Below are 23,102 nucleotides of genomic sequence, written 5' to 3' on the forward strand. Positions count from 1 at the left end.
CATTGTCTCTTACAATTGTAGAGGCACTGATATGCACACAGAGTTAGACGATAGGAAATGATATTTATGTTCCGGATATTTTAGATTTTAAAGAGATCGACGAAGAGGGTGATGATCAGTCTAGATCTGGACCATCAAGTAATTGTTGCTTTTATTTTATTATTTTGATTTATTTATATTTATTTCAATTTCATCAGTATTAATTTTAGTATTGATTGTTGTAGCAACACATGAGACGACTCAGACGATATCTATCTCCACTGCAATATGAATATGTGCTTAAGCCTCAAAAGACTACCCATCCGGCCGCCCCAAATGTCACAGTCAAAGACCCAAACAGCTCGCCTTTTTTTTATTTTATTAATTTCTTAGAATATTGAAATTTGAATCAATTGTACGTATTATGTATTTGATTTGTAATTTTGTAACGTTGATACAATATCCATTGGACACTTTTTTCTTTGTAATTGTTTAGATTTTCCATTTGATTTTTGTAATAGCTTAGTTATTATTATTAACTATTAGTTTATTAGGTAGTAGACTTGTAGTCTATAGTAGTACTTCATTAGTTCATTAGAGTCTTAATTATATAAATTTGTGTATGTATATATTATTTTTATTCATGTAACTTTTTTTCTTTTTAAAAAAAAAAAAATTACTTTTATGGGCCTGTTCTGGGCCATTTTAGGCCCATTTCAACAATTTCTGGGCCATTTTTGGTCCAGAAACCGCTTCTGGGCCTTTGGCTCAGTAGGGAGGGGCAGACGGATGACCCCCTACACCCGCACCCCGTTATTCAGGACGGGATCGAATTTTGCCTCCCCACCCATGAGGAGACGGGGTGATTTTGATGACTTGGTATTTTAAGAGGTTGATTGTATTGAGGTAGTTGATTTGAAATAATAATTTTTATATGGCATTGAGAATTTGGAACCTATAAATATATTATTAGAATTTGAGTTCAAGTAACATGGAGTAACTCTTCAACCCATTCAGGACCGGGACGTTACAATTAGCTAGCTGCTTCAGTAGTTAGATGAGGCAAGTCATAAAAAAATGGTTATTTCTGATTCCTTTAAATAGAGCAAGGTACAAGAGTAAATTACATGCAGTACCTTCTAAACTGTTATTTACCACTCATTAACTAGATGTATTATAACCAGATGTTTAATCTGTTCTTTCCCTCGTTGATTTTCTAAAAGATATGCCTGAGTTTACATCGTGGAATGGGTTAGATCCTAATCTCTCTGAGTCGGTCTTCCTACAACTACTACTACTACTAGTCACTACCTTTCTACAATTTCTAGTCGTATCCGAATGCAAAAACTTAACATTTCCCTCAGCTTGAGACCCATGGGTGGCATACTGCTCCGAATAAGAAGGGGGTGAATGCCTCCAGGGAGAGGGAGAGGGAGAGGGAGGGGAAGAAGTAGATGAAGTATCAGAATCCGAAGGACTGTTCCATCTCTGACCTGAATCACCAAATATGAAGTCAGATAATTCGTCGGTGCTGGTAGAATCGCGGGTGCTATCAGTGCTGCAGGAACCTTCATCGGAGTTGCTGCTGATAAGGGAAGAATTATCACTTGATGAGTCCTCTTCTAGTATTCTTTGCAGCCGGAGGAACCTCGAGTAAAAAGATCCAAAGCTGGTGGAACTGTCTGGAGGAATCGAACCGGGAAAAATCTGGGCAGCCCTTGATTTGGATATAGTGTTCTTCCCATTGATCCAGGAAGGGATGGCCTTATGTCTGGGGTCAGAAGATGTTATTCTGTTCCTTATTAACCGTGGAGCCCTTGGTGAGCACCTGTGAGGCAGTTGAATTAGTTCAAACAACAATTCAATGGCTACAGATATCTTATATTTTAAACTTACCAAAAAAATAAAAATAAAAATTCAGCTCCTTAGATATCTATTACCTGGCATATAGAAGCATGTATGCCCCTTTTGTCAAGACCCTTTCAAGTTCTACAGGCGTTACCTACAAGCCCACATGATGGTTACAAGTACTGGAATTGGTGTAAAATATAATTCAATGTTTCTATAGCGCATAATATCCATAAAACAAGCAATTGCGAATATATAAAGTATTAGATAAACCCAATTCAAAGAACCCAATCCTTAAATGCCGTAAAATGTTTGAAACTTGTTGAAATGCAGTTTAATAGAATTTGAGTGGCTTACAGTGCTGTCATCAATCTTGAACCACTTGTTTTGGACATTCTTAACATAGCACACATAATGACCAGAAAAGGATGCATTCATGATGTCCAGGTGGACCACCACTCCATAAAGCCTATATATCGGTGATTTATCACTTGTCCCACTAATAAATGGTGCCAAGTCCAGGATCTCAGGATATCGAATTGGCTTATTGAGCTTCCCAAATTTACCTGACTGTAAAAGCATATCATTGGTAAATAAAACAAAACCGTAAAGCAAAATGTCATCCTTAATGAGAGTACCATAAAAATTACCTGAAAGCGCTTCAGAGCAATTGTAAGGATATTCGGAGCCTCCATTATTGTTAGTTTCTTCTTTGCCCTCTCATAAGATTTGCATCTGAGTAAATAAGATAATAAATAATTAAAAAAAAGTGGCCATCATTTATAAAGCCAAGGTTTTCAACACAATTATTTATTTATTTTTTATAAGTGAACGAAAACTTTATTGCTGAATAGGCCTAGCCAAAGTACAAGGTTTGTATACAAACTAAATACAAGCCAAAGAATAGATCAACGAGAGACTATCCGAAGGCAGGTAACAGATGATACTAAAAAACAAAAACAAACTACAAAAAGAGAAGATACTACTTCAACATAAGCCAATATGAGAGGATCCAATATTTTACAGTTTTAAAAACAACAATTAAATTTCATAGGTCAGCTCACCTGCACCCCTACCCAACTACCTTCTCCAAAAAAAAAAAAAAAAGGTTAAACATGTTAACAAATAAATTAAATAACTAATAATATAGAACTTTTTGTCCACTACAGGGCTTCCCAAACGCATCAAAGTAAAAGCTGATCCTTGGAATGCACATAATCATCCAGGAACTATCAACTTCCGTCAAGCAGATATACCAATTCCATGTAATTGTTTTACACGTGGTCGAACAGATCTCTTTTGTACAAACAGTTATAGTTTCAGTGCAGATTTTTTGTCAAATTCAATCATTTGCCATAAAGAGACGCAAAAGTGAATATGCAAAAAAAGCTAATTTGTTCTGACTATACGCATTGAACATCCTTGTACCAGACCACAAGAGAAAATTATAATAAAAAGATTTCTCTCATATTTTACAGCAGAGATGGCAGAAAAGGAAAAATGAAAAAATTGAAGTCATGTATCCAATGTCCACCAAGTTGTAAAAATTTAGGTCAACAAAAAAATCAATTAACAACTTCGTTTTAGCAACAGAATTACGAGATGAATAGAGCTTATTGCAAGAGATTCAAAAAACTAAGTAATGCAAACCAACCTGCTACATTGGTACTTGTTTTCACCATCCAAAACCTCAGTACCCGTGAATTGATGAAGGGCCTCTTCCAGGGTTCCTATATCTCCTTCTATCTCGACGGTGAGATCCATCATCCTTTCCTGCCGCTCGGACTTGCCTTGGCACTTCGTGCATTTAATCTGCAGGCAACAGTATCAAATTTATATGCATCACTTACATTTCAGAGGAAAAATCTTATCTCAGCATGCCGGAAGAACCGGAACTGGAAAAATTATAAATTTTCCAATTGCAGGACATGTAAACGTGCATGGGTTGGACATATAGGATTTTACTTTAAAATAACAATTTAAAGGCCATGCAAAACCTTGGATCGGAGGTAGCCTCCAAATGCAAGGCCCATAAGAGTGGTTTCTTCTTCCTGAGAGCCTGATGCATCTAGCCCAGCTTCCTTGAGGCAAACAGATTGCATTGTATCAATGGCATACCTGTTTTTTAAAAGTTGTAGTTAACTAATCATTACTCTTTAAAACTTGATCCATTGACACTTGGCTAAAGCATAAACTTATTTATTTAATTCAAAAAATTTGAAAGCACACCTCAGGAATTCATGGGCGTCTTCTTCTCTCCCATGACCAAGCTGACTTCCGATATTTTGTAGTTGTGAAAGTATCCCAATAGGAGAGAGTGGAGAATTCCCCTCCTTTGCCTTTAATATTAAACTTTCAAACTCACAGGTGAAACACCCTTCTTTCTTCGCACCTGATATATAAAAGAATTAATAAATAGCAAATAAACTTAGATCCTATACAAGAGTCACCGTGGATAATTACACAAGTAGTCAAATGAGTCCATGATGGAGACTGATAATAAACATACATGCTTTTGAATGAAGCCCCTGAAGAAAATAAGCAGTTAGAGGAGGGGTAAATGCCAAGCACTGGAGCACAGCATTAGCATAACAGCTGCAAGGGGGAAAAGGGATAAAGCTAAATGAGAAAATTCCTTCTAAGAAAGACAATACAAACAAAAAGATAAGACAGATGGCAATCTTTCAGAATCTGCAAATTTTAGTTAATACTCAGCTATGGAAATGGAGAAATAAAATATCTCTATTCCTGCAATAGTAAGATCTCATCACACCACATGGAAACGAACCACTAACAAATGTAAGCCATCTAGCAAGTTGCAACTCACAAGCCAACATACCAAATTTATAAAATGCCAAGACACAGGTGTATGCCCAACTGCTGATCCTAGAAAACATAGGGATGCCTGTGCATGGACAATCACAAGCAAATCTAGCAAAAGGTAGGGTATCTGTTTGTCCATATGTGAAGATTTATGCACAGAGCAATAGCAAATTAGCAAATAATATGAAAGTTACCTCATACTCACATTCACTAACAAAATGAAATTAACATGCTTTCATAACATTCCCCAAGGAAAGAACTCAGTTTTTGTCAACTTTCAAAACATCCATGTTTAAAACCACAGAATAATTTTTCATCTTCCCAAGAAAAAATTCATCAGACATTAGTGACATGAACTTTCATGAATTTAATAGCATACTTTTTAATTGATTTTAATGGCATGAACTTTCAAGAGTTTCTTGTATATTGATCAATAAAATATTTTTTACCAATAAATAAAATTAGTGGACCCCATAAATTTTACAAAAAACCCAAAAATAGCAAAACCATTTTGTGCTAAAACCACTCACACTTAATTATTAGGTACTCCCGAGGTACGGAAGCGTGGTACTCCCATCCAATCATAGGTTGCCATGTCAATTGAAATTGATGCATACATAAACAATTTTAATTAGATGGCATGTTGTGATAGGATGGGAATACCACGTCATCTGTACGTTGGGAGTACCTAATAATTTTCCAAACAGAAAACATCTCAGAAATCTTTCTCAAAATTCACAATTTCTGATGCAAACATGCCCTTTATGTCTTGGGGGAGCATTTCTGCAATACAATGAAGGGTAGAATGTGCAATTGCAATGTCACCTATCGTGCATGTCATATTGGCAGAAGCTCTCAAAATTACAAAGTGCAACAATTATAGCACATTCATATATTACAAAAATTATGTCATCAGCATATAAAATAAAAATTATTTGGATTCACCTTATTTCAAATGTCATTTACATCAATGTGATTTTATATACAAATACATAGAAATATATAAACATATATATATATTATAAGTAAAAATATTATATATATATATCAATAGGAGTAACCAAGTACACTGGACGTATACAAGAAAACACATAGCCCAAATATATATATATATATATATATATATTTTATAAGTAATATATAAACATATATTGATACAAGAACATAGAGCATAAAAATAAATGATGGCCATACTGAATTGTTGACCAAGACAAGATACAAGTGCATAAATTTAAATCAATCAGCAATGTGCTGCTGCTATATCCTGCTATGAAGGAAGCTAAAGCAGACAGATACAATACTGCATGAAGAAATTAACTACCAGGTACATTGGCCAGACTGTTAAAATCCGCCTGAGGATAAGCAGATTTTTCACCATTACAGTGGGAAGACAGATTCTTTAAAAATCCATTCATATATGGGTGACTCACCCAGGGTGAGGGGCCTGTCTCCATTCTCAGCTCATCGTCTAAATCATTGGGTAATCCTCACTTATATTTCAATGAAATTTAATCTAATGGGTATATGAAATTTCTTGATTTAATCTGATCTCCGTGCAAGTGTCTTATGGATTGCTGGGGTTTTCTTGAATTACTACTTTTTAAATATTGTTTAGAAACTGATTTTGCAGTGGCCCGAGGCTTGGAGTAAATTTGTGCCATATTTACTCATCCTTAGGGCAGGTGTAGGTGAAATCCCCTCCTTGAGCGGGCAGGTGGGGGTTGACAATGACCACCAGCTAGGTGAGGGGGTGGGTGGGGTGGTAGCATACAACTCCTCATAACTGAACACAAATTCGTTTCAAGTAACACTTCCCATAAACAACAACCATTTACATTACCTGTTCCCACAATTTATAAGACCACAGGGACGCAACTCCAACTTGTTCCAATTATAGAGCTTGACAAACAGTTCGTATGGAAAGATTCCCTGCAAAACAAGCACATAATCAACAAGAAAACTACATTGCATCCAAAAGTTAAATTTAGGCAACAAAATCATATCAGCAAACCTTGTCGGTGTATCTTCCAGAAACCCCACCCCCATTGCCCACTGTTACATCTTTTGACAATTTAGATACTCTGAACTGATCAACAACCTTCCGTACAGACGTTTTTAAGCCACTACTAGCATTTGGAGAAGAACTCCTAACCTGAGAGGATACAGCAGCACTAGTGTGAACACCATCAACCTTTCCAGGTTTAATCACAGGAACTGAAGACCCTTGAGCACTAGAGGCTAAATGAGCATCAAAAGCACTAGATGATAAATGTCCCACGTCTCGGGACTTCAAGAGATGGGAAGTACTGGCAGGGTCATCAGCACCGTGCTTCAAACTTTCAGATCTCAAAGATGGCAAGTTACTGACATTCAAAGCATCTGTACTTCTTGAATTCCCAATAATGCTTGAAGAAAGATGAATATGTGAAGAGGAAGATGGCATAGATTTAACTTCAAAGCTAGTTTCATTATCTGTACAACCAGATCCTCCATGGTTCAATGATGCAGAGTGCTTGACCACCTTTGGAGCATCAGCACTAATATTTTCTGATGAAGCTGCTCCATGAACAAACTTAGTGATCTGTGAAGCACATGGAAGAGCATCATCTGCTAGAATGCCTTTTACCCCAGCACCTTGTTCATGTAAAGGAGTAGTTTCAGACAAGTTGAATGAAAAACGTAAGACAGATCCAGAATGAGATAATTTGGCATCACCGAATCCATGGGAATTTGACAGAGCAGATTTGTCAGATGCATCAATTGTGGACCCAATGGGGTCGAGAGATGTCCCCAGAAACCAGAAGACACTTTACCGTGCTCAACATTTGAATCCTCACACAAGCGAATACTTCCCAAACCTAAAGAACTGGCTGATGTGCACTCATTTTCTCCATCACTACAATCGGATTTAGTCTGATTTAAGTTACTTACTTTGGTAAGACGATCAACAGAATAAACTAAACTAGCAAACTTAGGAGACAATGGCTGGCTTTGATTCATGTTCTTAGTAATAAAAGAGGTATCGGGCCTGTCAATGGGATTATCAACAGAGAGATGTACATCTGATCCCCCAGACTCATTTGAATCTGTGCTCTCACCCACAGAAACGTCATCAGATTCGCCATTGGTAGTTGAAGCAGAAAATCCAGAAAATGACACACTAGAAGTTTCAGAATCAGAATTAGTTCCTTTACTATCTTGTAGAAACTCAGCTTTTGTATCATCAACCTTCTCATGTGGAGATTCGGGAGAGCCGCCACGCTTAGAAAAAACAGGTTCCACAGGAAATGTTTCTATTGGGTTTGGGCGACACCTGCCTTCAGTCTCAAAACTGTCACAATTGATTTCATGGCCGTCTTGATCTGTCAGCTTGCTTCCCACATCATTTATCTGTTGAGTGATATTGGGAGGATGACATTCCTCCTTGTGACCTTGTCGCCAGTGGATTATCTGGCATTTTCCAGAGCTACAAAATCCAAATTTCTCTGTCACTAACTTGAATAAACAGAAATGGAAAGCAATTTTTTTTTTTTTGATAAGTTTATTCTTTCAAGGGACAGATCGAAAAGGAAGCGTCGAGGCAGAGATGAGATCTAGACTAGGCGGAGACGAGATCGAAAAGGAAGCTTCACGGAAGAGAGAAAACGAATATGCTGTCGAGATGAAAAAAAAAATTTAATTTCTCTTGATCAAGGCTTTCCCTTGATCTCGTCTCTTGAAAGGCTTTGTTGAAACAAAGCTGCTGTCGAGGGTGTCCTTGAAGACAGAAACAGTGAGACTCAGATGATTGGTAGAAGAAGAAGAAAGAAGAGGAAGAGACTGAGGTTTGAGTAGAACGAAATCAAAGCTTTCTCAGCCTCCACTTGAACAAAATGTGGCGTGGGGGGATTGTGTTAATAAATGTTGTTTTTTTTCCACCAGCAAAATAGCACATAGTTTCACAAAATGGAAGCAAAGTTCAATTTCATATTGATTGATATAGCTCAATGTACTGAACTCTTCCAATAAAAAATAACACATTCCGTATCCTGTCAAAGATTGGAAACCGGTAGCCCTAATATTCAACATGGATTGAAATGAGTACAATGTGATTCGTGGAGCTCATAAAAAATCACCTGCCTAGTCTTCCTAACATGTATAGTTCCCAAATCCGTGTTCGTGCCATATACGTAATTTCATAAGATGACAAACAAGTACTCTAAAGTTTGAGTGTACGGTAACATAATAATGTGAGAATATCCCAAAAATTGAGGAATTATACAAATCTGAAACCAAATTATCATGCACACGAATAAAAATGATCACAAATAAATAAAATCCTACCAATATCGGACGGCCTTGCACTGGGCACACCGGGTAGTGGTAGGGGAATAACACACGGCGCAATGATAATAACTCGTTGAAATCGGAACGGCACAGTCGGCACCGAAACCATAGCCAGCGGTCGCCTCAAGCTCGGCTCTTGCTGCCTCATCGGCGGCCAGCACCAATAGCCGCTTGATCTCCTCCTTTCTGGCCAAGGCGTGCCGCCATTTTCTCCTAATTATGAACCCGATCACCGGGGCGACCAGGCAAGCAACAAGCACCAGGCTTGAAAACCCTAAAAAATACCCGGAATCACGCATTTACCCCGCACGCAACACGCATCCAGAAACAGAAAAACCCGAAACCCTAAAATCTCCACGGCGCATAAAGATTCGCCGGTCGCGCTGGTTATGGCACCGTTGGTTACGCATGCAGAATCTGAACCGATCGGAAGCGACTGACGGTGACAATTTCTGAAATTCAACAAATAAAAAGAAAGAGGGAGGGAGAGAGAAATAGAGATAGAGTGTTGCTGGGTAAATACTTGGACTATGACAGGGAATTTCAGAGAAGGTAGTGAGCCGAGAGTAATGAGAATTGAAAGGAGCCGTGGATTCGGAAATCGGATATTAGGAAAAAATAGATCGAGATTTTAGGAAAACAAACAAACTAATAAGAAAGTAAACAGTGTATAATGTTAAAAAGTCCTTTAAAATATCATTGTTCTGTTCGTACGATGGCGAAATAGGACATGTTCTGGTCGGGGGAAAGGAATTTTATTTTGTTTTTACGCTGTGGGGAAGCGTGAATTCCTCCACCATCAAATTATTCGGTCCAATATTGAATATGACCCTCGCCCTACTCCAAGCCGGTCCGGACCGGAATTAGCATCGTGATTGTGGGGACATGGAGATGGGATCAGACGGCTGAAGTTTGGTTGCAAGTGCTTGATTAGGTGGGAGAGGGACACGTGTGATAAGGATAGCTCACTTTCCATGTTCCAGAAAATTCGTAAGTGAGGTGTTCCTCGTAAGATAACTTCTTGGGAATTTAAAGTTTAACCTCGCCACAAGTAATAACCTTTTTTGATGAGTTCATCCCATAAATAATTAAAATGTGTCTTCCTATGTAAGATCTAGTCGGTGCTTGGCTGAAACCAATATTCAAGTGTTGCAAATCATAATCCTTGGAAAAAAATGGCCTTAAACTATATAGTATTTGCAAAACCTTAACTAATTTGGTTCTTTAATACGTTGGTGCGTTATCGTGACTTATGAGTAAAATTTTATTTTTAAGTATGGGTAGGATTGGACCAAGCATTAGCCAATGAAGCCATAGGTTTAAGTTTTCTCCTTCTATATTATGTCATGTTACGAATAGAAATAATATTTTTATCAAATTCAACTTGATTAAAATGAATTGATTTATACAGTCTTAATATGTGCAAGTTACACACTCATTTTTTTTTAAAAAAATAAGTAAATATGAAATATATGTTAAAAAAAAAAATCATTTTCTTACTGTGATTTTCACTTTTTTGTCAAAACAAGTACGTAAAATTTACACACTTCAAAACTGTATATAGTATTATTCTAATTAAAATTGAACCTATTGAATAAAAAACATATTCATGTAAAACAATAATTTTTTACTAATTATTCTCAATTTGAGAGAGATTTAAGTAAAATAAAGATATACATATGAAACGAGTCTTGTTCAGTATTTAATGCTGTCTAAAAATTCACATGACCAATAATAACATGCGAGCAATGATGAATATTGTAAAATCTATTAAACGTGTTATAATGCAGTTAACTCTGAGTTATTCCACAAAACTCAAAACTATAGTCAAGCCAAACCCATTTTTCGTTGACATTAGGTCTCCTTCGATACTGTTACGGCTGCTGCATTTCTGGGCAGCTTGTGAGAAGTTGAACCACTCGGGCAGGTTTCAATTGACTGTAAACTATTTTTGGAGAATTATTTTTGCATAGCATCATAGAGTACTCTTGCAAATTCAAATTTAAGAAATCGATAATTCCATCCTTATTCAATTAAAAGAAGGGTGTCATTACAGCCACAGCTGGTAGGGAGCTACCGCTAGTTATTTTAGTTAATTTTTTTTTATATGTATTTTTTTAATATTTTTAAATATATTTTTAAAATAAAAAAATCATAATATTATTAAAAAACAAGTAAAAAAAAATTGACAGCGGTAGAAGTTGGGAGCGGTGGAACCGTGGAACTAGCATTATTCTAACTAATAATATATTAAAAACAGGTCACATCAATACCTTTTGTGGACGGCTGCCCTGCCGGCATCCTCTTAAAATATAAAATGGGAAGGTAAAACGACTTTTATTTATTTATTTATTATACAAATGCAAATAAATAGGATAATCATATTTTCATTTCTTTCTATGGGGCAGATCTAATTAAACAAAAATAAAGTCTTTCATGATTGCGTAATTGCCGTTGAACAATCCCCAAAAAACAAAATTATCGTTGAACTAGTGGAGTCATCTGTTTTCTCAAGTTGTTTTAAAAAGAACAATTTAACAACAAAATCCTTGAAATTCCACGTAGACCATGTGTACCCAAGAAATGTCTTACTTGTAGATATACAGATAAATTTTTATAAATTGTTTTTAGATATAAATTTTAAAGATAAAAATTTGTACTAGCCTTTTATGAAAATGTATTTTCCATTAAAAAAAAGCAAGTTTTTTTTTATATATTTTTTACGATGGAGTTTACTTTTTATAAATAGATTGCCTATTTATTATTTAAGAAAAAGACTATTCATAATTTTTTTTAAAGAAATACATATTATAAAATTTATTTTATATGACTACGAGAAGTATTATTATTTTCTTTAAATTTATTATTTTCAATTAATTTAATTAACATATTTTAAATGATTATTTATTTGATTAACTTATATTTAAAACATATCAAATCTCGAAACTGCCATTAAAAATGATAAGATTTAAGGTAATAATAATATTATAATTTTTTAGATTTATTTTATAATAAAAAAATTTAAAATTTAAACTCTCACAAAAAGCATATTAGTTTATAATCTCACTTATGCGGAGCATAATAAGAACTAAGAGAGGAAAGGAAACACCACTGGGCCATTGGAATTTGGGCCGCGCGCTTACATAAGATGCGTGTGCAGTATTACTGCAGCAGTAATGCCACCCCTACTGAACTCTTCTGACAAAGGGTGTGCATTGGGGCGCCTGAAGGGTCGTCGACATCATCGTCAACCCTTCTGAAAAAAATACGGACTCTCGTACGCCCAGAGACGGACGAAAAAGACAAGTGACTGTGTGAGCCACCCGATCGATCGTACAATATCCTAGCCTAGCTTAGTTCACCTACAAGTCAAATCATGTCCGGCGGGAATCTGAGATGCGTGATCGTGGCCGTCGATGGCAGCCAGGAGAGCATGAACGCCTTGAGATGGGCGCTCGACAACATCAAGCTGCGATCCCCTACGGTAGAGTCCCCCGATGATGGTGCTTTCGTTGTCCTTCACGTCCAATCCCCTCCGTCCATCGCCGCCGGCCTCAGTCCCGGCGTCATCCCTTTTGGCGGGCCCAGTTACGTACCATTACAGACTCATTAAGCTCTCACTTCCCACTGTTTATCGAAAATAGGGAAAAAAAAAACACTTATATTGGTCACTGAAGGAATTGGAAAATGGAATGATTAGGTGATTTGGAGGTGCCTGCGTTCACTGCGGCTATCGAGGCGCACCAGAGACGGATCACCGAAGCGATACTGGATCACGCTTCCCGGATCTCCTCTGAATACAACGTTAGCCTTTATCACGTGTCTTTCTTTTTCCTCTCCGGCCGGAAGGCGGAAACACACACACGCGCTTTTATACATCGGTGTTGATATTTTGTAGTTAGCTTGATTACGAATATGAATGATCGTGTCAGTATATTTCATTACCACTGAGTATCATTTTTTTTTCTGTTTGCAAAATATTTTGTATGATGCGATGAATTCATCTCAATTTCGGATTTTGGTGGCCGAGAATATCTTTTGGGTTATAATTGTCCACCTTAACATTTGATTTGCAGGTAAGACAAGAGGTTGCAATATGGTAGTATACTGAAATTATGTCGTCATGGAATATGCTCTGCTCAATTGAATTAGATGATTTCTGTTTCACTGGCAGGTGAATGTCGATATGAAAGTAGTCGTCGGCGATTCAAAAGAGAAGATTTGTGAAGTTGTAGATACTTTGCATGCTGATTTGCTTGTGATGGGCTCCCGTGCTTTTGGCCCTCTTAAAAGGTATAATTTAGTTATGAAAAATTCTATTCATGATATTGACACTATATATATATTTTTTTCTTTTGTATAGGTAGTGAGTAAAAGAATTTAATTAATTTAAGTATAATAAAATAAAAAAATAAGTGGAAAAGAAACTTAGACAGACTTTTTAACACACATACGCAATGCACGCATACATATATATATCAAATTTATGTTCATCTGGAGTTGCATTTTAGTACTACAATTTGATCCTCCAACCAAAAATTTATGGTCCTTCCCAAAGAAGACATCTTTCCCTTTCCCTATTTTCCTCTACCATCTTTCTTTCCCCGTTTCCCTTTAATGAAACGGTGTGAAATCTTTATTTTCTCCCCTGAAATCAGAGTATAAAAAATCCTTATTTTCCCCCTTCCAACCAAACTGGGTGTAAAACTTTCTGCAATGTATGCTCATGCGTCTGACCGTTGAAAGCCTTTTTTTCAGCAATCATACCTACTACCACAATTCTCCAATCATACCACACTTCTGTTTGCCCTTGTTCATAATCTGATTGGAGCATTGGGCTACATTAGAATCTTATAGATTTATACCAATCCACACTCAAGCACCACACTTCTTGTAAAATGCTAGGGTGCTCGCATGCTTTGTTCCGAAAATGGGTATGTGGGTGCACATATATGAGGCGCGTCTAGCATGATGTCAGAGCATAGACATATGAGAAACATTTATATGTAATCTGTTTATTTCTACACTTCACACAATGAATCTTGTTCAAAACATAAATATGGCCCATAGTAGTTTTTTTCTCCTTTGGTAAGTAGCTACATGGCAGTCTCTAAAGTAGCCACATGGTTGTGCTGGTATTGGTCTTGTAGAGTTTTTATTTCTCTAATGTTGCTCAAATATCTCCGTGGATATGAACAATGACTGTACCGCTCATGTCTCTTTTTAGTACTCCAACTCTGAGTGCTAGATTTGCTAGGAACAAGATCTTGAAGCTTCCACTTGCCTCTTGCTTCACAATTCATCTTGTCCTTTAATATTATATTTGTTGTAAAAAATAGTGATTCGGCAAGAACACCAAATACAGCAACACGTACCAAGATTGATTCAAGAAATCATAAACAAAACACAACCAGATAGAACATAAGAGAATAGAATGAAAATACCAAGAACATGGAGATTTAACGTGGTTCAATCCTTTCGGATCTACGTCCACAGGGGGAACTGGTCAGAGATCATCTTATTCAAGCTTCAAATCGCAAGAATGTACAGATTACAAGATTGAAGTTATTAGAATGGCCTTAACTCTCTCAATCTCTCTGTGATTTACAAGTTTCTCTTTGAACCTTCCTCTCTCTCGGAGCCTCTCTCTCTAATGAATCCCCTTTTTCTCTCACGGCTACAGTAGCCATCGCATGCCTTTTATAAGGCTGAATCACTTCAGCAACCCTAATGACCCTGATTCAAACACGTGGGCATATGCTAACTGAGAGATTATAGAGTATGAATCAGAATAACAAAGAAGGAAACAAAGGCACGTGGTCACTTCTTTGACCATTTGATACAGAACAAATAAAAAAATTACAACTTTATCCTTCTAAATACAAATTGTTGACACATTAGTCATCAATCTCCATATTGTCATCAATTTGACTTCAAGGTTCCCCATCTTTGGCCAATTCCCACCTTTTATTCCCTGGTCAGCCCTGTTCCATTTTGATCAAGTCTAGGCAGTGCTTGAACTTTGATCTTAGCAATGGTTTGGTCATCATGTCTGTTGGGTTTTCTTCAGTTGGCACTTTCTCCACTTTGACAGTACCACCTGCAACCACATCTCTTACAAAATGAAGTCTAATGTCAATGTGTTTTTATCTTTCATGAAAAACTTGATTTTTAGTGAGATGTATAGTACTTTGATTATCATAGTAGACTGTGATATTACCCTTGAATAAACCTAATTCATTTGTTATACCTTTCAACCATAATGCCTCCTTTATAGCCTTTGTCATGGGTATGTATTCAGCCTCAGTTGTGGACAAAGTTACAACTGATTGTAAATTAGATTTCCAACTCACAGCACCTCCAAAGGTTGTGAATACATATCCAGTCAAGGACTTCCTGGTGTCCAAGTTTCCAGCAAAATCAGAATCTACAAACCCACAGATTTTTTGACCACTTAACACATTGCCACCAAAACTAAGCCCTAAACTTGAGGAGACTGTTAAGTACTGAAACACCCACTTCAGTGCTTGCCAGTGGGGTTTCCCATGAACCTACTAACTAAACTGACAGCATAGGTAAGGTCTGGCCATGAACAGACCATTGCATACATGATACTACCTACCATAATTGCATATGGTATTTCTATCATATATTCTCTTTCATCATCAGTTTTAGGGGACTGATTAACAGAAAGTTTAAAATGTTGTCCAATGGGAGTACTCACAGATTTTGCTAAGTTCATGCTAAATCTTTTAAGTACTCTTTGTAAATATGTTTTTTGTGACAAGTAGAGTAGTTTCCTTTTTCTGTCTCTAATTATCTCTATACTTAAGATTTTCTTAGCAGGTCCAAGATCTTTCATTTCAAAAACAGATTTTAGAATTTCTTTTACATGCTCAATTTGACATTTATCTTTACAAGCTATGAGCATATCATCCACATATAACAGAAGTTAAACAGTGACATCATCAGAAACTTTAAAATATACACAACTATCATAATTGCATCTTTTAAAACCATTCTCAACCATATGTGTGTCAAATCTTTTATACCACTGTCTTGGGGATTGTTTGAATCCATACAAAGATTTTTTCAACAAACACACATGGTTCTTATTGGATTCATTTACAAAACCTTCAGGAGGTTGCATGTACAGTGTTTCTTCTAATTCACCATGCAGAAAAGCAGTTTTAACATCCAACTGTTCTAAAAACAAATCATGATAAGCAGTGTAAGCTAACAACAATCTGATGGAACTGTGTTTTACTACAGGGGAGAAAATTTCATTGAAATTTATACCTTCCCTTTGTGTAAAACCCTTTGCCAGTAACCTAGCTTTGTACCTAGGTTTTTCTAGCCCAGTTATACCCTCCTTTTTCTTGAGTATCCATTTAGACCCTATGATTTTAACATTGTCAGGCTTTAACACCATTTCTCAAGTCTTATTCTTATAAAGAGATTCCATTTCTTCTTGCATTCCAAGAAACCAATTACTAGATTCTTTGTTACGTATTGCTTCTTTATAAGACCTCGGTTCAGGGTCTTCAATGTCTTGTGCTATAGAGAGGGCATAGGCTGTTATATCAGCCTGTGCAAATCTCAATAGAGGTCTTATAACCCTTCTTGGCCTATCCCTTACAAGGTTATATGAGTCAGTGATTTTCTCTTGGTCACTCTCTAAGTTAAACTCTGAATTATCTCCAAACTGTTAGTTTGTTTCTTGAGGCAATGAGTCCAAAGACTCCACCTCAACCTGGACTTTGTCTAGACAGTGACAGGTTGTGTCTCAACTGTATCTAGTTGAGATCTGGCCATTTGTGACTCATTAAAAGTCACATCCCAACTTATTATACACTTTTGTTTTCCAGGTTCCTTTATCCAAAGTTTATAACCTTTTACTCCTTCAGAATACCCAACAAAAATGCATTTTACTGTCCTAGGTTTCAGTTTGTCAATTTTATTGTGTGCATAAGCAACACAACCAAATACCCTCAAATTATTGTAGTCTGAGGGTAGTCCATAATTCCTAAGGAGTCTTACAATTTATTGCAGTAGATGGACTCCAATTTATCAAATACACAGTAGCACTAACTGCCTCTGTCCAAAAGTTTTTAGGTAATTTGGCATTGGACAATATGCACCTAACCCTCTCAAGAATTGTTCTATTCATTCTTTCAGCTAGGCCATTCTGTTGGGGTGTTTCCCTCACTGTCCTATGCCTTGCAATACCCTCCTTTTGGCAATAGTTATTAAACTCATTTGATAAGTACTCAAGTCCATTGTCTGTCCTATGTCTTTTAACCTTCCTCCCTACTTGATTTTCAACCAAGAATTTCCATTCCTTAAACTTGTTAGAATAGTCATCAATAAAGGATAGGAAGTAATTCCCCCCACCATGAGAACTAACCCTTGCAGACCTCCACAAATAAGAATGAACATAGTCCAAACTTTGTTTAGTAAGATGTGTACTTGGTTTGAAGCTAACTCTAGTGGACTTGCCAAGTATACAATCTTCACAAAAGGGAAGGTCTCCTATGTCTTTGTCACCAAGTAACCCCTGTTTTTGGAGTTCCTTTAAGCCTTTATGGCTGACATGCCCTAGTCTTTTGTGCTGGAGTACAGTATCATTTTCCAATGGTTTTTGGATAGGAGAAGCATGTCCTACAACAGTCTGACCTACAAGTGTATAAAGACCATTCTTTATTTCCCCTCTTATTACTATTAAGGACCCTTTAGCTACCTTTAAGACTCTTGACTCAGACTTAAAAGAGCAACCAGATTTATCAAGCATTCCAAAAGAGATTAAATTTCTCTTAAGATCAGATATGTATCTTACATCTTTTAGTATCCTTTCCACACCATCATGTAGTTTTAATCTGATTGTGCCAATTCCAAGAACTTTGCAAGATTTATTATTACCAAGCATAACATGTGCACCGTAAAAAACAGAGAAAGTTTCAAACTAAGGTTTATAAGGGCACATATGAAAAGCACATCCTGAATCTAAAATCTATTCATTACTAGATTCAATCTCTGAGATACAAAGTACATCAGCACTCTCATAGCCTTCAGATGCAACAGATACATTTCCCTCATGTTTGAACTTATCCCCATCTCTTGTTTTCTTTTCTGGACAATCTTTCTTGAAATGTCCCTCTTTGTGACAGAGGAAACACTTCAATTGTTTTCCTTTTGATTTTGATCTACCCTTAATTTTCTTTCCTTTATAACCAGGTTTCTCAGATCTTCCCCTAGCCACTAACCCCTCACCAATCTGAGTTTTAGCTTCAAAATTATTCTGAAGTTCCCTTGCATGCAATATGGATTGCACCTCATCTAATGACAAACTCTCTCTGCCATACATGATTGTTTCTTTTAGGTTAGCATATGAACTGTCAAGGGAACTCGATAACAGTATAGCTTGATCCTCATCATCTATTGTGATGTCTATGTTAGTAAGATCTAGGATGATTTTGTTGAACTCATCCAAATGGTCTTCAATAGACACTCCCGGGGTCATTTTAAAGGTATACAACTTTGTCTTCTTATGAAGACGATTAGCCAGGGACTTGGTCATGTAGAGAGTTTCTAGCTTTAACCAAATCCCTGCAGCTGAATCTTCATTGGCTACCTCCCGTAAGACTTTATCCCTTAAGGAAATCTCCTAAGGAAAGAATAATGACACTATGTGCCTTTTGTAATACCTCGGGTTTAACCCTATCAATAGTGGAGGAACTTGATTTTTCCTCTGAGGACCCCTTACACAACTTCTTGTCTCCAAGAAGTGCATCTTGGAGACCATGCTGCACTAACAGAGACCAAAATCATTTTTTCCTGTAAATTTCTCCACCTCAAACTTAGTAGAATCCATCTCAACCAAGGCTCTAGATACCACTTGTTGTAAAAAATAGTGATTCGGCAAGAACACCAAATACAGTAACACGTACCAAGATTGATTCAAGAAATCATAAACAAAACACAACCAGATAGAACATAAGAGAATAGAACAAAAATACCAAGAACATGAAGATTTAATGTGGTTCGATCCTTTCAGATCTACGTCCACAGGGGGAACTGGCCAGAGATCATCTTATTCAAGCTTCAAATCGCAAAGATGTAGAGGTTACAAGATTCAGGTCATCAGAATGACCTTAACTCTCTCAATCTCTCTATGATTTATAAGTTTCTATTTGAACCTTTCTCTCTCTCGGAGCCTCTCTCTCTGATGTATCCCCTTCTTCTCTCTTAAGGCTACAGTAGCCATCGCATGCCTTTTATAAGGCTGAATCACTTCAGCAACCCTAATGATCCTGATTCAAACACATGGGCATATGCTAACCGAGAGATTACAGAGTGTGAATCAGAATAACAAAGAAGAAAACAAAGGCACGTGGTCACTTCTTTGACCATTAGATACAGAACAAATAAAAAAATTACAACTTTATCCTTCTAAATACAAATTGTTGACACATTAGTCATCAATATCTAATTCAGAAGATTTTTGATAAGTTATGTATTTCATAAGATTTGAACAAATACCAGATGCTGTCTTTTGATACTTTGTTCGTGTCATATTGTGGGTTTGAGGGGTTTGAGGGGATTTTTGATAAGCTACTCACGAGTACACTAAACATAGTAACTCTCAATCTATGTCTACAGGATGTTTTTGGGAAGTGTAAGCAACTATTGCACAAACCATGCACAATGCCCAATCATCATAGTCAAGGGAAAGGACAATGCCTGATTAGGTAAGTATTGGTATAAATCTCAATACCACAATAAGAATATTCCAGTGGCATCTTGTATTGTCATTTCCTTGCCTACTTCTGTTGTTCTTATCTTCAATTTTGGTATTTATTTTTTCAAATGATTTGTGTCAATCTTTATAAAGTTGTGTTTGCCCTGATATGAGCACATGGTTATGTCCTTGAACTCTTTTAAGTCCAAAAGTTGGTTGTTGCTTTAAGGTCCAACAAAAATGTCTGAATTTTCAGTTCTGGCAACAGATTGTAATCATCTAGATTGCCGAATGGTGTTTCTACTTACCTGGATACATTTTAGAGCATTAATTTGAATGATTTATTGTTTGCTGGCTCAACAATCAACATGAATTAATTCTTTTACACGCTGCATGGTGCCTTCCCTAGCTAAGATTAGTTTTGATTGCTAAGTTACACTAAAGAGATAAGATCTCTCTGAGATCAATGTATTTCAGATGAAGGGGATTTGGAAAACACATGTTCTCATGTTAAATAGATTTTGGTTGTTAGACGATGGTTATAGGTTTATGTAGTTTAGAGCTTGGAATTTCAGATATTGAAGGCATCTGTTATGCATTGAACTCATTTGATATAAATGGATCTCTACTGCAGCTTCTTTCATCCACCTGTCCTCGTTTTGTGCTGATGGTAATAGAGCTCCAAGATATGTTGTACTTGGAGAAAACATTTGAGATCTGTGACCAGTTCTGTTTTGTGATGATTTGCAATCATCTATGCCGTGTTAGCACTCTTCACATCCTATGCAAGCTGTTTTGAGAAATTTGGTTATGTTTTGTGTTCTTGTTGTAAACTGATGTCATGCCAATAAGATGAACAAGGTGTTTTCATGGATATAGTACCTCAGAAATCTAATGTGTCGTGACAAAATATTCTAATGTATTATATAGAAAGCATTGGCGTTTGGGTTGGTCAAAGCATGCTGCTGTTGTCAGCTATAGTATTGGAGGTGGTGGTAAGGGTAACTCAAAGCAAGTTGCCTGTCCTTTTGTTGTTGGGAGCATGACGAATTTGTTTTACCTTGAAAGATTTGGCAAAAATTTCGCCTCCAACCACTTACCATCCCGAGCAATCGTGAAAGAACTCTCCTAGTCCCCTGTAAAAACCAAATTAATTTGTTAATGTCTTATGATTGGGCTCCTATGTGTTGGGCTTTTGGCCCAATATACACACAACACTTTACCGACTTGACCTCATCTGTCCCAAGTTGTGCCAAACATTTTGGGCTTTATGTCAATATTTTCATCCATAGCAATATTATATGAAAATTTCGGAGGAAAAAAGAAACAACTTTAGTTTGACTCAAGTTTGAGTAACATATTATATATATATATATATATATATATATATATATATTAAAAAACATATAATATTAATGGTTATCCGGCCCTGATGAACAATATTAGAAGTTTGAGTGAGAATAAATATTAATGATTAGAGAAAGTGCTATAGACATAAGAGGATTATCTAAAATTAAACTCACAAAATAACGTGACTTCGTATAATTCATTAGATCTACTTTATAATAAAAATAAATTTATAATTTAACGTATTAGATCAAGATACGTTACTTTATAATTTAATTTTATATAATTTTTTTTTAGGCCTAAAACATTTATCGGTTAGTTATTGAGTGGGTGGATTAGATTGGTTTGGCAATGTTGTGCCTCGGCAGATTAGCGACAGTTTGTATCCAAAAATCAAATGCAATTGAACAGTGAAATTAACTCGTGAGCGGTGGGGCATTCTCTCTTAAATCATTGAGCTGAGAGTGAGTGGATTCGTTTCAACTTCTGTCCATATGTATCTTTTTGTTTTAACTTACAAGTTCTGTCTTTTCACTCACGTGGAGAAGCATTTACCTTGGATTTATATGACTTGAGTGCCTTTTTCCCTAAAGTTCGACTAACAATCCCGCGTCGAGTTATTTTATCTCGATATGAACACTACGTACATTAATTAAATGGTAAGAATTAATTTATAATATTTAAAATTTATTTTTTAAATTAAATTATAACATGTAAGCATTTTAGTACGGTGTTCTACATGACACCGGCATACGGATATAATTTTTCTCCCTAATTTTCTTCCATCATCTCCTTATTTTACTGCATTGGTACGACATTACTGATTATGATCAGCTATTAGATCAGTTGTTATATTTTCAAATTAAAGTTTCATGAATAGATAACAACACGTGATCAAATAGAATAAAAATGGGATGATAAATTGTACTTCCTTGTAACATGCAAGCAAAAACTATGGGCTTTTTTAATTAAAAGGATAAAACGGGAATATTTTGTACGATCTCTAGATTGAACCCTAAGGTACCCTATTGATTTCTGGAGTTGTAGATTTTTTAATGCAGAAGGGCTCAAACCTCTGATCAATTCCTTCCAAACGTGGTAACACAGTGTCATCATTCTGCCAGTTAGCATATATATATATATATATATATATTAAAAAACAGAATATCATCTTAGAAACGTGCGGTGCAGATGGACCGCATTAGTATTGATATCGTGCTATTAGCTGGTGAAGCATATAATATTCAAATTAAGGATTGCAGTACTGCTGGAAGAGCAATCGGTGATAAACAGTAAGACAGATTGGTGAGCTGAACTCCAGGTGGGACGAAGGACCATGTGGGGATGACAATTAGTCTCTGTCAGCCCGTGACCGACCGTGTCTTGTGCATGCATGCATGGTTCCCACGTACATACAGACAAATATCTAGTTCATGCTTACAGTCTTACAGATATAATTTTGTTCTTAAAACAATGCAGTCACGAGCGGCTTCCCCTCTACCTCACGTTTTCAGAGTACCCTTCAATTATCCATTTATTTCGCTAGTCTTCGATCAGTTGAGTAAGGAGTAATGTTATACACTATATTCTCATCATATTTTTATCATATTAAGTAATATGTATCACATTCATCATTGATAAAGAAGCATACAATAAATGATCATTTAATGGTGATAAATATGTCACATCTTACTTAATGAGATAAAAATAAGATAGTAGTATGATGTATAGAATTTTCATTTATGTTATTATCATTTACCCATTAGTCTGTAATGCAGTACTAAATAATTGCATACTATTTATTATGTTCTATTTATGAGTTAATTATCTGATGCGAAATAAAAAAAATATCGCAAGAATGATAATAAAAAGGTGATAAATATATATATATATATATATATCTTTTTATCTATTTAAGATTTCTTTTTCTTATTTTTCAAAATATGAAAAATCTATTTATTGTCATGTCAAATACATTGAATATCTACCACAAAAAGTTGTATAAAAATAGATATTTTTGAAGGTTTGATGACAATAATAA

At 36.1% G+C, this 23,102-nt stretch overlaps 2 protein-coding genes across 3 annotated transcripts; one reads left to right on the forward strand and one right to left on the reverse strand.

The window, feature by feature from the left end:
• Positions 1–1,046: 1,046 nt before the first annotated feature.
• Positions 1,047–9,744, reverse strand: LOC121259199 (ubiquitin carboxyl-terminal hydrolase 17-like). Its single transcript, XM_041160705.1, is given in 12 exon segments — positions 1,047–1,807; positions 1,920–1,981; positions 2,185–2,397; positions 2,478–2,562; positions 3,482–3,639; positions 3,825–3,945; positions 4,057–4,219; positions 4,337–4,422; positions 6,491–6,579; positions 6,662–7,437; positions 7,440–8,116; positions 8,974–9,744. Coding segments are annotated over 12 exon segments (3,372 nt in total). The 5' UTR covers positions 9,276–9,744; the 3' UTR covers positions 1,047–1,167.
• Positions 9,745–12,159: 2,415 nt separating this feature from the next.
• LOC121259198 (universal stress protein PHOS34) lies at positions 12,160–20,970 on the forward strand. Of its 2 annotated transcripts, none has more exons than XM_041160704.1 (5): positions 12,160–12,563; positions 12,677–12,780; positions 13,151–13,269; positions 19,636–19,724; positions 20,645–20,970. In XM_041160704.1, the coding sequence occupies exons 1-4, from the start codon at positions 12,353–12,355 to the stop codon at positions 19,718–19,720; spliced, it is 519 nt and encodes a 172-aa protein (XP_041016638.1). In that variant the 5' UTR covers positions 12,160–12,352; the 3' UTR covers positions 19,721–19,724; positions 20,645–20,970. The 2 variants fall into 2 exon arrangements, with proteins under 2 accessions (XP_041016638.1, XP_041016637.1); XM_041160703.1 differs by lacking the exon at positions 20,645–20,970 and adding an exon at positions 20,349–20,588 and having other exon boundaries at positions 12,161–12,563.
• Positions 20,971–23,102: the final 2,132 nt, after the last annotated feature.

This window comes from Juglans microcarpa x Juglans regia, chromosome 4D, assembly GCF_004785595.1.
Source record: "Juglans microcarpa x Juglans regia isolate MS1-56 chromosome 4D, Jm3101_v1.0, whole genome shotgun sequence".
NCBI classification, from domain to species: domain Eukaryota; kingdom Viridiplantae; phylum Streptophyta; class Magnoliopsida; order Fagales; family Juglandaceae; genus Juglans; species Juglans microcarpa x Juglans regia.

What these genes read in the sequence shown, in the direction of transcription:
- LOC121259198 (XM_041160704.1), top strand. Translation starts at nt 12,353, where the DNA reads ATGTCCGGCGGGAATCTGAGATGCGTGATCGTGGCCGTCGATGGCAGC. An exon ending in CATCCCTTTTGGCGGGCCCA is followed by an intron (nt 12,564 to 12,676) that starts GTTACGTACCAT and finishes TGGAATGATTAG; the next exon opens with GTGATTTGGAGGTGCCTGCG. An exon ending in GGATCTCCTCTGAATACAAC is followed by an intron (nt 12,781 to 13,150) that starts GTTAGCCTTTAT and finishes TTTCACTGGCAG; the next exon opens with GTGAATGTCGATATGAAAGT.